General features: G+C 32.6%; 1 protein-coding gene across 1 annotated transcript; it reads right to left on the reverse strand.

Moving 5' to 3' along the window:
- Positions 1-881: 881 nt before the first annotated feature.
- LOC133198900 (uncharacterized) lies at positions 882-14,024 on the reverse strand. Its single transcript, XM_061334827.1, has 9 exons — positions 13,889-14,024; positions 10,555-10,666; positions 9,399-9,578; positions 9,151-9,185; positions 8,145-8,199; positions 7,837-7,901; positions 3,228-3,422; positions 1,717-1,954; positions 882-1,231 (listed from the first exon to the last, which is right to left on the reverse strand). The coding sequence occupies exons 2-9, from the start codon at positions 10,643-10,645 to the stop codon at positions 939-941; spliced, it is 1,152 nt and encodes a 383-aa protein (XP_061190811.1). The 5' UTR covers positions 10,646-10,666; positions 13,889-14,024; the 3' UTR covers positions 882-938.
- Positions 14,025-15,958: the final 1,934 nt, after the last annotated feature.

A 15,958-nucleotide genomic window follows, 5' to 3' on the forward strand; every position in this document is an offset into this window, starting at 1 on the left:
GAAAGCAAATTTCCATGATTTAAAAAAGGGATAGAAAAACTGAACACATCCATCTAGTTTACCTAGGTATATTTTTTTTTATACAATAATGCATTGCAATATAATAGACATCCCAAAATGATAGAACTGTATACATGCAAAATAGTTTCTCTGAAATCCCCATGTCATCAAACTAAAGATGAGTTTTATTATTTTATCAATATAAAAAAAATACTAATGGTTGAGAAACGATGTATTTAAGACTTCTTCCTTCAAATTTACAATCTGGATTTCGTTAACACTGATTTTTAGCTCACCTGAGCCGAAGGCTAATTGAGCTTTTCTGATCAAAGAGTGTTTTGCATAGAAATCATTTTGGAATAATCTTCTGCTCAAGAACAATAAAGCCATGATTAGTCATATTATTATAGAAGCATCCTCAGGTAGTGTAGATTCAAATTTGTTCAAATTTACTAGTGGGGCAGCAATGAGCGATCAGAGTTTTATATAGGAATACATAGGGAATTTTTTTTTAAATTCTGCTCGAGAACAGCAAAGCCATGATTAGTAATATTGATATGGAAGCATCCTAAGGTAGTGTAAATTTAAGCCCCCCCCCCTTCCCCCCCCAAAAAAAAACAACTCTTCAACACTGAATTGATTTACTTTATCCTAGCCGACGTGCTCACATGAGCAATATGGCCCATGCGCCTCTTGTTTATAATGGTATTTTATGTCTACAAAATTCAGCTCCATTCTACAATTAGTAAAAAGTAAAAAATATCCTTGTTATATACCTTCGAATCAAAGCAAATACAAGATTTTATCGCACCTGTTGTTAAGTTCCATTTTGCTTTATAGTTTTTTTTTTTTTTTTTCAGAAGTCAAAAAGATTAAACTAATGTAAATAAAAACGTTTAATTTATTACAATACGTATAATTTATAAAGAATAATAAATTCATCCATCTGGAATTTCAGAATCCCTATCTTCGCACACAAATGGAAGATATAGTCCGTTTTTATCAGTAAAATACGAGTAATTCCTTTCCGGAATCCACCTCCATCGCTTCCGTTTCACGTCATAGGACAGGAGGAGTCCAAAAGTCCTATCTACAACGTTATACGTCAGGTCCTCTATCCAGTTATCGTACGTCACAATGGTCCCGTCATCAAACGCAAGGACGTCACCATATTTATCCAAGATGTGAAGAATGTTAACGCGAAACACCACTGTTCCGTTTAAATCGTGTTCTGTAATTTAAATTAAAATCTTTACATTGTAAAATTCGACAATAAACATAACACATTTAAAGTTGGGTAAATGCAGGGTTAGACAAAAATAAGTATATAAACTTTAAAAGCGTGGACAAGTACTTACAACAAAGCGACACACGAACTCGTATCTTAGCATATACGTGTATGACAAGTACACAAAGGAAAGAGTTTATACTCTTAACAAGAATATCTAGAAAAGATTGGAATTACCTTAAATCTTTAAAACTACCCCTGCTGTTTTACCCTTGTATATTTATTCATACTGTATATACATGCATATACATTTATACTGTACATACATATATATACATTTATAATGTATATACATGTATATATATTTATACTGTATATACTTGTATATACATTTTTGCACCAAATCATGAAAACGACCATTGAGCGTAACGAGCTTAGAATAAATTACTCAATCGGGATCGATATCCGGATTTTTTCTCTCGACTCACCCGGATGTATTCTGCCTACGTTGAGATGGAGGCCGTAACTGTCTCCATACCATACCATCAGCTCAGAGCCCGGATCTACTTCCTTTATAGTCATGTAGAAAATCAAACCTGCGCATGGTACTGCTTGCGCATTTTCTTCTTGGTAGTTGCGTGGAGAATTCACAAAACGCAGCCAATTACTGCTGTCCAATGGCATAGCGTCTATGACGTAAGTTCCGTTTCCTTGCAATTTTTCAACCTAAAACAATACACAAAATTCTTTGTAATGGTTGTTTAATACTTATATGCGGAAGATGAAGCCAGCTTTAATTATCCTATCTGACAATTGGAACTAACTGTTTAGTGAAAATAGATCTTGCAGGGCATTTATTTACATGAGCAAAGGTAGAGAATAAGTGAATTCTGCCTGATTCAAGGTCTAGGAGTAAGAACGGATAAAAACCTATAACCAGTGACAATTGCCGATATTTTAGGTAAGAAACGTACCACACTATCTTTTTTCTGTGATCACTTGTTTTATCTTCATGTATTACTGTAAACCAACATTTTAATTTTCGGTTTGAAAGCCATGAATGACTTTTAATTTTCGCGGCCGGGGAAACATTCGACATATTAATTGATCAACTAAATGAACCATGGAGATAACGAACAGAATTCAAGATCAAATGTCCATTCAAACATTACAAATTAGGAGTAGAGCAAACACGGACCTCTAAAATATCAGATAGAACCATGTGCCATGGAGGAGTGAGCATCCCCTGCGGACTGGTCATACCCGCCACATGTGCTCCTTGCCATGAATAAAAAATGGTTTGGAAGTAAAAACAATAACTCTAAAGAACTATATATGGTAAGGGCGTATTCCTGCCCCCATAATAGTCAAATTTTGAAAATCTCTTGAAATGAGAAAAAGTGCATATATTGTATAAAACAATCCAAATTAAGACAATATATTATGAAATTGGAAAAATTAGCTGGCTTTTCTTGTCTCTGTGACGTCACAAACTATTTGGATTTCCGTTATTTTTAAAATAGAGGCCAAAATGCACAGAGTTTGTTCAATTTTGACTATAGTATTTATAGAGCGCAAGCTTGCTCAGGTATCATATTCACATATTTCATTGATATTATCATTCTACACATTATATCAAAAGATCTAGTCTGAGCAGACCTGCGCTCGATAATTTCCAATCAAAATACCGACGTAAAATACGCTATTTTCTCTCAAAATCATTGCAATTTGGAATTTACGTCATTTTATTGACGTCATATCTAACTAATGATGTCATAGTTGATAAAAATATTTAATGCTTTGAAGTCTGCAAATATCCACCTGGTTTAGAACATAATTAAAGATTTCTCCATCAAAGTTTTATTTTGGGGGCAGATACTGGCCACTACAGAATATAGTCCTTTGTACCTTCTTCTCGCTCACAAAAAAAAGTCTGGCTACATTTTTTTTTGCTTTTTTCATTTTATTTTTTGCGACAATTTAGCACTTGGTCACTTACCACCCAAGAATACGGATCTTTATCACTGATATCTGTCCTCACCAGACCATCATAGGATCCCAGGACTGTGTACTTAGAGAGCGGGATGTGTGTCCACGCCCCCATCCCGGCCCCCGGGATTGAAGACAGGGTGACCTTGAATCCATTCGGAGTCGTCAGATTGGCCCGGTTCTCGGGTTTTGACCCTAAAGGAATCTAAAGGATATACATCACATGGATACAGAAGAGGATATACATCACATGGATACAGAAGAGGATATACATCACATGGATACAGAAGAGGATATACATCACATGGATACAGAAGAGGATATACATCACATGGATACAGAAGAGGATATATATTACATGGATACAGAAGAGGATATACATCACATGGATACAGAAGAGGATATATATTACATGGATACAGAAGAGGATATGCATCACATGGATACAGAATAGGATATATATTACATGGATACAGAAGAGGATATACATTACATGGATACAGAAGAGGATATACATCACATGGATACAGAAGAGGATATATATTACATGGATACAGAAGAGGATATACATCACATGGATACAGAAGAGGATATATATTACATGGATACAGAAGAGGATATATATTACATGGATACAGAAGAGGATATATATTACATGGATACAGAAGAGGATATACATCACATGGATACAGAAGAGGATATACATCACATGGATACAGAAGAGGATATATATTACATGGATACAGAAGAGGATATACATCACATGGATACAGAAGAGGATATACATCACATGGATACAGAAGAGGATATATATTACATGGATACAGAAGAGGATATACATCACATGGATACAGAAGAGGATATACATCACATGGATACAGAAGAGGATATATATTACATGGATACAGAAGAGGATATACATCACATGGATACAGAAGAGGATATACATCACATGGATACAGAAGAGGATATATATTACATGGATACAGAAGAGGATATACATCACATGGATACAGAAGAGGATATATATTACATGGATACAGAAGAGGATATATATTACATGGATACAGAAGAGGATATATATTACATGGATACAGAAGAGGATATACATCACATGGATACAGAAGAGGATATACATTACATGGATACAGAAGAGGATATATATTACATGGATACAGAAGAGGATATACATTACATGGATACAGAAGAGGATATATATTACATGGATACAGAAGAGGATATACATTACATGGATACAGAAGAGGATATATATTACATGGATACAGAAGAGGATATATATTACATGGATACAGAAGAGGAAATACATTACATGGATACAGAAGAGGATATACATTACATGGATACAGAAGAGGAAATACATTACATGGATACAGAAGAGGATATACATCACATGGATACAGAAGAGGATATACATCACATGGATACAGAAGAGGATATACATTACATGGATACAGATTATTTTTCCCTGATATATATCCTAAACAGTTGTTTAGTAATTCTGTGTTTTGTCAAGTTACGTTTTCCTTTATATACAGGGTGTTTCTGAAAACATGCAACCATTTTGATTGACTTAATTTTATTCGTGCTTCATCCAATACCATCCACCAACATATTAAATTAAAAGGCACAATTACAAAATTTATTCTCGTAAGAATAAAATTATTCCGGCAAATAGATAATGAGCTACGAAAGAATAAAGAAAACCTTTAAAATTTCACCTAGTTACAAAATATGTTCTAAATGACGTCATTTTTGCTGAATGAATAAATGTAATCGATGCAGGAAATTTTTCATTATCATAACTAGTGCACAAAATTTCTTTGTTATGAACCTTGACTCATTTTTTAAAAACGATTTGTTCATGTGTTGTAATGGGGTGTGTTTTATAAACTGTGACCTTTAAGGGGGGGTTAAGTCAGGTGAATGTTGAGGCCAAATGCAGATTTTCGGATTTGGAAGAGAAGAATAATCCTCAAATATTTGTTTCACCCAGTCTAATGTGTAAGATTCAAACCATATTTCAGCATCCGATATACACGACTTTTCATTTTTGAGTTGCATTCGTTTACAAGGTCAGTTATATTTTACTTAAGGATTTCATTGGAGTCACTGAATCAACGTCTCTAACATTCTCAATGTTTTCATGTGTTCTATTCTCTTCGTTCTTCCAATTTTTCCTTTTTTATCACTTGCGTTCCATTATATTCAAAATTTTGTTAAAAAATTGTACAACTTCAACTTTTTTTAAAGTTCTTTGCATTCTGGATTCTTATCTATATTGTCCTAAGCAATCACAGGAACTAGCGACATGCTTTGATAAAACAGTGTCAAAACTCCTGATGATTGATCTTTAGTAAATTTCATATTCAGAATGATATGACCTATTTTTCAATGATGTCAAATATGACTTTATAATTAATTAAAATGATAATTATTTCCCAAATTTTTGTTATCAATAAAATCTTAGGCCTATTTTCTATAATTTTAAATAAAACTTTTATATATCTCTGTTTGCATATCAATAAAGTGAGGAAAGCAAATGGTTGCATGTTTTCTGAAACACCCTGTATATATCCTAAAAGTGGATGGTTTAAGTTAGGAAATGCCATTTCATTGTTAGTAAGTTACATCATTTCATTGTTAATTAGTTACATGTATGCCAAGTTTGGTTATACTTACTAAATAATGAAATGACGTAACTTACTAAACAATGAAATGACGTAACTTACTAAACAATGAAATGACGTAACTTACTAAAAATGAAATGACATAACTTACTAACAATAAGATTACGTAACTTTCTAACAATGAAATGACATAATTTACTAACAATAAGATTACATAACTAACTAACAATGAAATGACGTAACTTACTAACAATGAAATGACATAACCTACTAACAATGAAATGACGTAAGTTACTATCAATAAGATTACGTAACTTACTAACATTGACTTACGTCATTTCATTGTTAGTTGTTTAGTAAGTTACGTCATATCATAGTAAATAAGTCTACACTTTCTTTAAATCTTCTGGAAATCAAATTTTTCTTTTGAATGGACATAAACACAGATCTGAAGTTTATATCCTGCAAAACTTTTAAGAAAATTTCAGGCCAGGATATTTTAAACCGATATATTCTAAAAGTGTACTTTTATCGGAAAATAATAAAAACTACGAATATCATGTGTGTTTGATTTCCATGCTTCTTTGCATTTTCAGGAACTTAAATTTATCCTTCAGATTTAATATGTTTTAAAGGTTGGAAATCTGGTGTATTCATAAATGATATAAAAAGTATAATAAAGAAAACTCAGAATAGAAATATAACAAAGCAAAACCAATGCACCGGTGTTGTCAGTTCAGGTTTGGTGCACCTAAACAACAATGAAACAAGAGATCATGTTTACAGACAGAGCTGTTTTAGGGTAAAGAAGAATTTTTGTTTTTCTTTTTTTTATTCAAAATTAAAATAATTAGAAGCTATCCAACACACATGTACTTTTCACGGCGTCCTGAAAGAAACTGAAAAGCGACGCTATCTGAACGACCGTGTCCAGATTTTTCCCGCGCACGATTTCCATTTGGCATTTACCGAATGTTTTCATTTCCAAGAATAACTTGCATTTGCTTCTCCTAATTTGGCAACGCCAAAAACTTCCAAGGATAATGCGAGCGCGATAACTCTTTCTATACACAGTGCATTCCAATGTACATAAAATATTTTAAGTAAAACTTAAAATTCATTTTTTTTAAGCGAAGAGAAAAAAATTCAAAACAGTAACGCAAAAGTGTCAATAGGAAAAGTTATTCATTGTCAATTAGTTTCGTCAATTCATAATCAGTAATGAAATACGGAGATAATCAACAGTATTCAAGCTCAAAGTCCATTAAAACAATACAAATGGGGAGCAGAGCAAACACGGACCTCCAAAAATATGAGAGGTGGGATCAGGTGCCATGGAGGAATGAGCGTCCCCTGCCAACCGGTCACACCCGTCGTGTGCTCTTTGTCATGATCGGGAAATAGCGGGAAAATCCGTCGACAATTTAAAGGGAGTTTAATTTTGTTGTTCGGAGACATACATGATGCTGCACTTTGTTATTTTAACATATGGTGAAAGATATGAATTCTAAGATTTTTTCATACATGTACCAAAACAAAAAACAAAAACAAAAAAACAACGAAAATTAAACCACCACAAAATATTCTGATTTTAGAATATTTCAATTCATTCATAGTAAGTTACGTCAATTTATTCTCAAATAGTCTAAGCATTCCATGAAACTACTAAATTACAAAAGTTTCTATCAGATTGACTTGTGTTTGGTGATGAACTGCACGAAAAGGAGATCTGTGCTTTAATAATTTTGAGTTGATGAACCATAAGTCGTAATCGATATCTAAGATTCTTACTCCTAAACTGCTTAGACTGTGACTTACCTTAATATTCAGAATAATATTACTCATATTTTTAATTATTATTACTTATATTATTACTCATTATTACTTACAATATTACTTATTTTTTTATGTATTATTACTTATATTATTACTTATTATTACTTATTACTAATTATTACTAATATTACCTACCTCATTATTAATGAAATGCCTATATGTTTTACTTTCTCTGCCATACTTCATATAATCGTCACAAACTAAAAAAAAATATTTCAGTGTCTAAAGAGAAATCTTTTTTTCTTTTTAAGAATCAGGTTACAAATTTTATTGGATCTTCTTATTAATAAGCTTAAAATGATTAAAACTGTCTCTTTCAATTTGTTTTGACTTTCATTTTTAATTTGTCCATCCGTTTCACTTTGTGCATTTCACTTTCAGGTTTTATTCTTCTTTGACTTTCAATTTGTTTTTACTTTTATTTTCAGTTTACGTTGACTTACACCTGTCCATTTCATCATCGCCATTCATTATAACTTCCAGGTCTTTATACAGGGTCTGTAATTATAATGAATAGTTACAAATGTAATCTGTAATCATATTGTAATAGTTACAAATGTAAAACATTCATTATAACCTCCAGGTCTTTATGCAAGGTATGTAATTATAATGAATAGTTACAAATGTAATCTGTAATCATATTGAAATAGTTACAAATGTAATCTGTAATCACATTGTAATAGTTACAAATATAAAACTTTCATTATAACTTGTAGATCTTTATACAGATTTTGTAATTATTATAAAGGAATGTTTTTAAGTTTTGTAGGAGTTATTGGTGTGTAAATCACACAGACTTGTCACGTAGGCATATTTCATGAAGCGCGGTAACTTTTAAAATTCATTGGATTAATATTACCAACAATAATCATTACATTTTGTTGAGAAGTAAACATAATTTTTATACGATCCCAAGGACATGAACATGAAGCTCTTCGAACTTAAACAAATTAAAAATATTTGTATTATAAAGTTTCATGTTTCAAAGATAAAATGTTATTCAAACACTTTTTAAATAAACACACTAGTGACGCTTTCTCTCTCTGCCCCCCCCCCCCCCTTCTCTCTCATTTTAGATAAACGTTTTTCATCATAGACATCTACCATGTATTTTACAAGCATTTTAGAACTTATGTACAAAAGTGATCTCTCTCTTTCTCTCTGTGTGTGTGTAAACATTTTATAACATGTACAAAAGTGATCTCTCTCTCTCTCTCTCTCTGTGTGTGTGTGTGTGAGGGTGTGTGTGTAAACATTTTATAACTTATGTACAACTCTCTCTCTCTCTCTCTCTCTCTCTCTCTCTCTCTCTCTCTCTCTCTCAGTGTATGTAAACATTTTATAACATGTACAAAAGTGATCTCTCTCTCGCTCTCTCTCTCAATTTTCTCTGTGTGTGTGTGTGTGTGTGAGTGTATAACTTATGTACAAAAGTGATCAATTTCTCACCAGTCTTTGATCAGTCATAACAAGGAGCTCGTTTTCTAAAATAGAAAAACAGAACTGTTTTAGCGTCACAAAATGGTTTGTACAACTGTTTTCCTATCTGTATTTTAGTCAATTATTTCAAAGTCTATGCAAAAAAAAAGAAAAATTAATAAAAATCACAATATTCAGAATTATTACTGGAATGTGAGTTTTTTGTACTATACATTATTTATCATCTAGATTTTGAGTTCCTGTCACGTGATACATACCCATAATATATGACGTCAACGCCTCTTCCTTTTCAGCACTGTCAATCACCACCATGGATCCGCCCATTTGTTGACAAACTGCAACACTGCTGTTCTTGGTAGCTGGTTCTGTGTGCACTGCAAAGCACCATCGTCCAACTCTGATAAAGCCGGGTTTACATGGTGCGCATGCGCCAAAACCTTTGAGTTATAAAAAGGACAATGTGCATTTGGTGTCATAGCTTTGTACCTTTATTTATTAAATGGGACATAACAATTTCTTTTTAATGGTTAAATGTACTGAATTTTTTCTCCAAATATTTTGGGTAAAGGGGGGGGGGATATAAATCGAAACATTTCAGGAAATTTATTTTACCAATTCTTAAAATTTTAAAATTAAAGACCGAGGGTGGGCTCACATTACCATGATTAATGTCCGTACAAATGATTCGAAGCCAATTAAGTTGCTTAAATTTAAAAGTTTGTGGTAATGGTTGTTTGTAATGGTTGTATAGGGGTTGTAAGGGGGTAATTTCAATGCAAAGGGCTCCGATAACTCCTGTATTTCAATTTTTATCAATATTTACTAAAATTGTTTAAAATTCATGGGAAAGGGATAATCTTATGATCACCGAAACTTATTTTCTAAGAAATATAATGATTCCACATTATCAAAAAAAATGGATAAATAATAAGAAATCGAATATCACAAATTTGATAATTTTGAAATGATATTATGCACAGTTTACATAATGTTAGCCAATGATTGACATTTTATACACTTTCTTTAATATTTTACAGGTATGTCATTCAGGTGTGTATTGTACGAATTCGTTATGTAAACTGGTGATTATTTATATAGTGTGTAAATTAATTTTGGAAGTTAGGCTTTTTATTCAATGTTGTTATAAATATTGGTGTTAGATGAATGTAAAGGTTTAAATAATCCCTAAGCTCTAGAGATATAATATTAGTTGATGCATTTTGTCCACAAGCAGCCGTGGATCTATTATGTAAGTAGATGAATTGATATACTACATGTAGATATAATTTGAAATTTAAAATAAATCTCCAAACCAAACGTATTTTGATATGAATGTCTTGTTTCTACTTTGGTGGTAAGGGGGGGGGGGGGGTCAATAGAACAATAAATGCAATAGTAAAGGACAAAACTCACCAACATAACAATGTTGTATCAAGATAAACCAACACAACACTCTCTTGGCCAGAGATCTGCCGATCTGAAGGGAACACATTATGGATTTCATAGGGTTTATAAAACCTTTGTCCTGGAAAGAAAAATGCATAGATATAACTACCTATTTATGATAGATAGTGCATATTATTGACCTCCAGCAATATATGAAGGTTGTTGACATCATACTGTATTTTGAAGATAGACTGTGGCAATTTTGACATATACTAAACAACAATTGCCAACTTTTTAAACAAAGTTTATAAATTGAATGAAAAAAATGTGTGTTTTACCTCCAAAGATTTACATATTCAAATATAAAAACGTAAGCTGATATAGGGACTATATATATACTAAAATCTAAAGTACCTAGTCTTGTCCATAAACCCCTCTCCATCTTGAAAAAAAAAACCTATAATACATGGAACCCCCCCCCCCCTCTGAATACCCCCGTTAGTAAATGGGCCCGTTTAAACACAGTTTACGGCCTACGAGTGTAAATTAGTTCAATGTATAAGCATTGAAGACGGTCATCTGCAGAAGAGGCGAACATGCATGACTGATATAATGTGATAGAGTGGTTAGGGAAGTGGATTTTTAAATTAATTATGACAGAAATGTCTGCAGATAACAAATCAGTATGCGCTATTGGTTTATTTCTGGTATCGTGCTATATTTCACTTTTTAATGTACGAGAGCTATGACAGTCGCCATGCAGTTTAAATCTGTATCGTTGATATGTGAACTTACATGTTTCTAAAATTCTATCATGGGAAACGCCTTTGTACGAACAACCTTAAATCTGCTCTTAATAATAAAGCTTTGAATGTTTCTAGAAATTTGGGGGGTTTTGACCAAAAGTTTCATAAAAAGAATAACTTCGATTCCATTTTTTTTAAAACTTTTTTCCCATGACCCCCACCCTTTGAAAAAGAATTAAGCCTTGGTTAATCACATTAACCCCCGTACAGAAATAGAATCTAACACTTAATACCGGGTTTGGGGTTCTTTCTGGTAGCTTCTCTTATTCTCTTATCTTACCTTATATTACTTCTACTAATTTGCTAAGAAAAAATTGGTTCATTTGAAACCTATTATGAATGTCAAAATGAGTTTAGATTGTGACAACATAAAATGATTAAGCATTTCTTCTCCCTTACTACTTTGAAAATTTCCATTTACCTGCCCTTGACTGGAGATTAGGTTGATAAATATGCAAGGGAGGTGGAGTAAATACTGTAAGAATGGGTCTAATATTAGTCTTAAGCTTAACAATGTCATGTTTGTATAGAAAAATACGTGATATCTATCTTTTTCTCTTCTTTCCATATGGCACTAGTATTTACAAAGGTTTCAAAACGAAATTAACATTTTGATCATTTGCACTTAACTTTAGGTACAAATGATTGTAAATCAATGTCTGATAATTTTGATTGTTCGAACAATATTCCCGAGTAGCTCATTTGCTGAGGGACGTGGCAAGCTACCCTACACGTCACTTGTCGGAATTTAGTATTCACAAAGTTACCCCGAGATAAGAAAACACGTGGTGAATTAAGTCACAATACTCTACTTCAAGAAGAAATTAATGTAACTTATTATGAATTATTTCATCATGATTGTAAATCTTTGTCAATTCTTAACATTTGTAACCTTGACCTTCTTGGAGAGGACTTATATAGGCCATGCCTGATGTCCAATCCAATTATGTAAACTGACTTTACATAATAAAATACTGATTAAATTAAATTAAGTCACAATACCGTAAGAAGAAGACCGTTCACGGTAGCTCGCTCGCTCCGTGATCGAGAGGTCGTGAGTTCGAATCTCGACCGCGACTGACCTAAGTCGATAAAAAATGGGTAGCAACCGTTCCTTTGCCATGCGCTCGGCACTTTGAAGTGAAAGTTGCGGGTCCTTCGGATGAGACCTTAAAAACCGAGGCCCAGTGTCGCGGCAGGCGTTGGCACGATAAAGATCCCTCACTGCTCAATGACCCTGAGTGCCGAGTAAAGGTCAAAATTTGAAGCCCTTCACCGGTACAGGTGTATATGGTGACTTCTCTATATGAGTGAGAAATTCTCGAATGGGACGTAAAACAACATACAATCAATCAATCAACCGTAAGAAGAAAGAAGAGTTTTTTGTCTCATTTAAACCATGAGTGCTTATTATGTCTATTGATCTCCTTTTAACACAAATTTATACATACCATATAGGACTATCATTAAATACATTAATACATTAAATATCATTAAGAACAATAGACAAACATGCGCTGATTATGCATTTAGTAATTAAAAAAGTCCTCATTATGAATTCAAGAAATCGTGTTGACTCCGGCCTATGAAAACGGATTCAAACTTTATAAATACAAACTTTTATTTATTGCATTTACGTAAAATTTTTTTCGTATATCGTTAAGAGCAGTTAACCTTTACCGCCAACCCTACCATGCAAATAAAATAAAATACATGTAATGCCTTTGTAAATAGATTTACAACCATGATATTTACTAGTTTTGATTTTACTTACGAATTTTGACTTGAAAGGGATACGTAAAAAACCGATTTACGACAAAGCGAAGGTTATAAAATGGCAGCCTCCAAAGCAGATGAAAATTTTAATTTAATTATTTATCATTTAATGAACCATTGATTACTTTAAAGACGGCCATGATTCATTACGAATTCAATAATCGGATTAAAGAATATGTAAGGTACCCGGATGTTTACATCCCGTCGGAAGTATACAAGTAACTGAATGATTTAAATCTCAATATCACTGTTTTGTATCGAACGTATTTAATGTTGAGTCAAAACTCTAATGATATACATGTATCACACAGAAACAAGGATTTTAATGTACTTGCATTTTTTTAAAATTAAAATAAAAGAATGATTCTAAATAAATTAATCTTAGGAAAAGTAGCAAATTAAACTTGTTTCTGGGACCTTATCTTTTCACAGTATTCATTCAGGTATCAATCTAAACTGCAAGTTGTACGTAGGAAAACTACAGTGTATATAAAATTAAGTTTTGATCACAACAAGTGTCTAATTGGTGGCCCGAGGGCACCAGATCATACCTATCTAACAGTCCTTTTGAGCATAAACATTAGTCCTTATATCTAAGACTCGTGAAGGAGGGGGTGGGGGTGATTAACAGATTGTTGAATGAATAAATATTTATTTCAGAGTGCAGAGGAGTATATGTATTAAACTGTCAATGCATATTTATTTTTAAATCCCGGATAATATACCGGTATATTATCACATCAGTTCAAAGGAGGTCAAAGTAATTAAAATATCCTCACCTCATTAATTTGACACCCGCCGTCTCCTTAAAAAAATTTTATTCTTTCTATAATAACGGCTACAGCATCACTTTGTAGATTCTGACACGGTTCTCCTTAAATCGCAATTCATACCCCCTAAATTCTCCAAGACGTCACGGTCCGCTGAATCATTTATTTTCTCATAAACAACATCTAGGCATATAATATATTCCTATTCTCCTCGCCCGTCTAAAGTCACTGGTGGTTAATTGTCATTCTTCGTTGATTTTCCCCCCATCTTCGGTAATTTCCGTATCTTAACAGAATTTGATCGAATTTTCTTGATTCTTATTGGTCGGCACATTTCGTCATTTTTCGTAAAATGACAGTCCATTCATCACTTTTAATTGTCGTACCTGCGTGTAAAATGTTCATTCAGCAAATTCCACTACTGTTTGAAAAGTGCTCTTTTAACCTTGTTTTTCTGGAGTTATGAAATTTAATGTTTGTCTTTAGTTGAGTAACACAGGTGTTTCATGTTAATTAATGAGGACATTGTGTCCGATGCACATAAAGTGCTCTGTGGTGCACGTCACAAAGCGTGTAAAATAACTACTGACAGAAACGTCAATTGAACGTGTGAGTTATTAACAGTAAGGAAAGGACAATATATAGATATGTTTTACCTACCATAATAAAGTCCCTGTAGGTCATAAGTGCGTTGTATACTGTCAATTTATCAAAGTCTGCTCTGTAGGTTTAGAATTATGAAAGAAGGTATTGATCTGAAAGTTATTCAAAGGCTTTTTTTTTAAATGAAAATAATAACAATAATAAAGGGAATAATCTCGGGTTTTCATACAGTTTTCTAGTACATGTAAAAGGTTTAAATTTAAAACATATTTTAGCTTTAAATGATTTCCTTTTTTTTATTGGTATGTCATTTATCAACATTATCTCAAGTGTCGTGAATGTCTGATTTCAGTTTTGTTTTGTTTGTTTGTTTGTTTTTTGTTTTTTTTTTTTGATCGAATACTTCAATTCTATTAAAGCATCTTTTAGAATTTGAAACTTTAAGCTGCAGTTCTAATATACCTAATATAATATACATGTAATATAATATGATATAATAAGATAATTTTGTCAGATTCAGACGCATAATTAATAGTCTACATAACGCTGTAATCTCATTGCTTCCTCTCTCGGGACTGAGAGTGCCCTTGTTTTATTTTAAACCGTGGTAAGGACAAGTTATAAATTGATGTCCGGTTGTCTGAAATGCATGGTCTTGTAAAGTGACTCTTAATAAACATTTAATCAATACTGTTTTGGATAGTGCAGTGGTTTGACTTCCTAACATCTGTTGGAATCAGAGCTTGATTATCATTGGTTGTTTCAAAATCAGACCTAAAATTTAATTGGTTAGTGGAACGATCGTATCTTAATTAGTGTTAAAATGTGATAGGGCAATGGATGGACTGAAATAGTGCTAATATATAATTGGGTAATGAAAAGACTGAATTAGTGCTAAAATATGATTGGTTAAAGGAACGACTGCTTCTAAATCAGTGCTTAAATACGACTGTGTCGAATCCAGTGCAGAAGAACCGAGTCAGTGCTAAAATATTATTTGCGAAAAGAATGTTTCGGAATCATTGGCAAAATACGATTAATAGAAGATATTCTTAAAAAATGACGTTTACAGAAAATATTTTTAAAATATCTTTTTAACAGTTCATTCTCAACCATAATATGCTAGTAGTATGCAGAGAAATAATTCAAATCGTGCGTTTCATTTCTTATTCAAAAGTTTTCCGTGATTTGTTCAGTTAAACATACAATTATTCTAGCTTGGCATGGAACAAAATGTCGACTAAGCATTCTCATTGAATAAAGACAAGGAAAAAATCTAGCTCTTTATCATTAACACGAACTGTGGGACATAGATAGGTCACTCTTTGTCAGCTTCGAAACAGCGCCCTCTTGTGACATCTTTGTCTGCATCGATAAACAAATGCACGTATATTGAATTAATTATGATGAATATAGAAAAAGAGTTCTTTGATATCTTAATCATTTCCTTTCATGGTTTAGTCTAAGCCAGGGTTA

The sequence above is a fragment of the Saccostrea echinata genome, unplaced genomic scaffold, assembly GCF_033153115.1.
Source record: "Saccostrea echinata isolate AGI-Se365-2 ecotype Australia unplaced genomic scaffold, CSIRO_AGI_Sech_v1 ptg000033l, whole genome shotgun sequence".
Taxonomy (NCBI): Eukaryota; Metazoa; Mollusca; class Bivalvia; order Ostreida; family Ostreidae; genus Saccostrea; species Saccostrea echinata.

Coding starts and splice junctions, on each gene's coding strand:
- LOC133198900 (XM_061334827.1), bottom strand. CDS start 10,645: ATGAAATCCATAATGTGTTCCCTTCAGATCGGCAGATCTCTGGCCAAG. Junction 1,955..3,227: donor AAGATCCGTATTCTTGGGTG/GTAAGTGACCAA, acceptor GTATTGTTTTAG/GTTGAAAAATTGCAAGGAAA. Junction 1,232..1,716: donor CGTAGGCAGAATACATCCGG/GTGAGTCGAGAG, acceptor TTTAAATTACAG/AACACGATTTAAACGGAACA.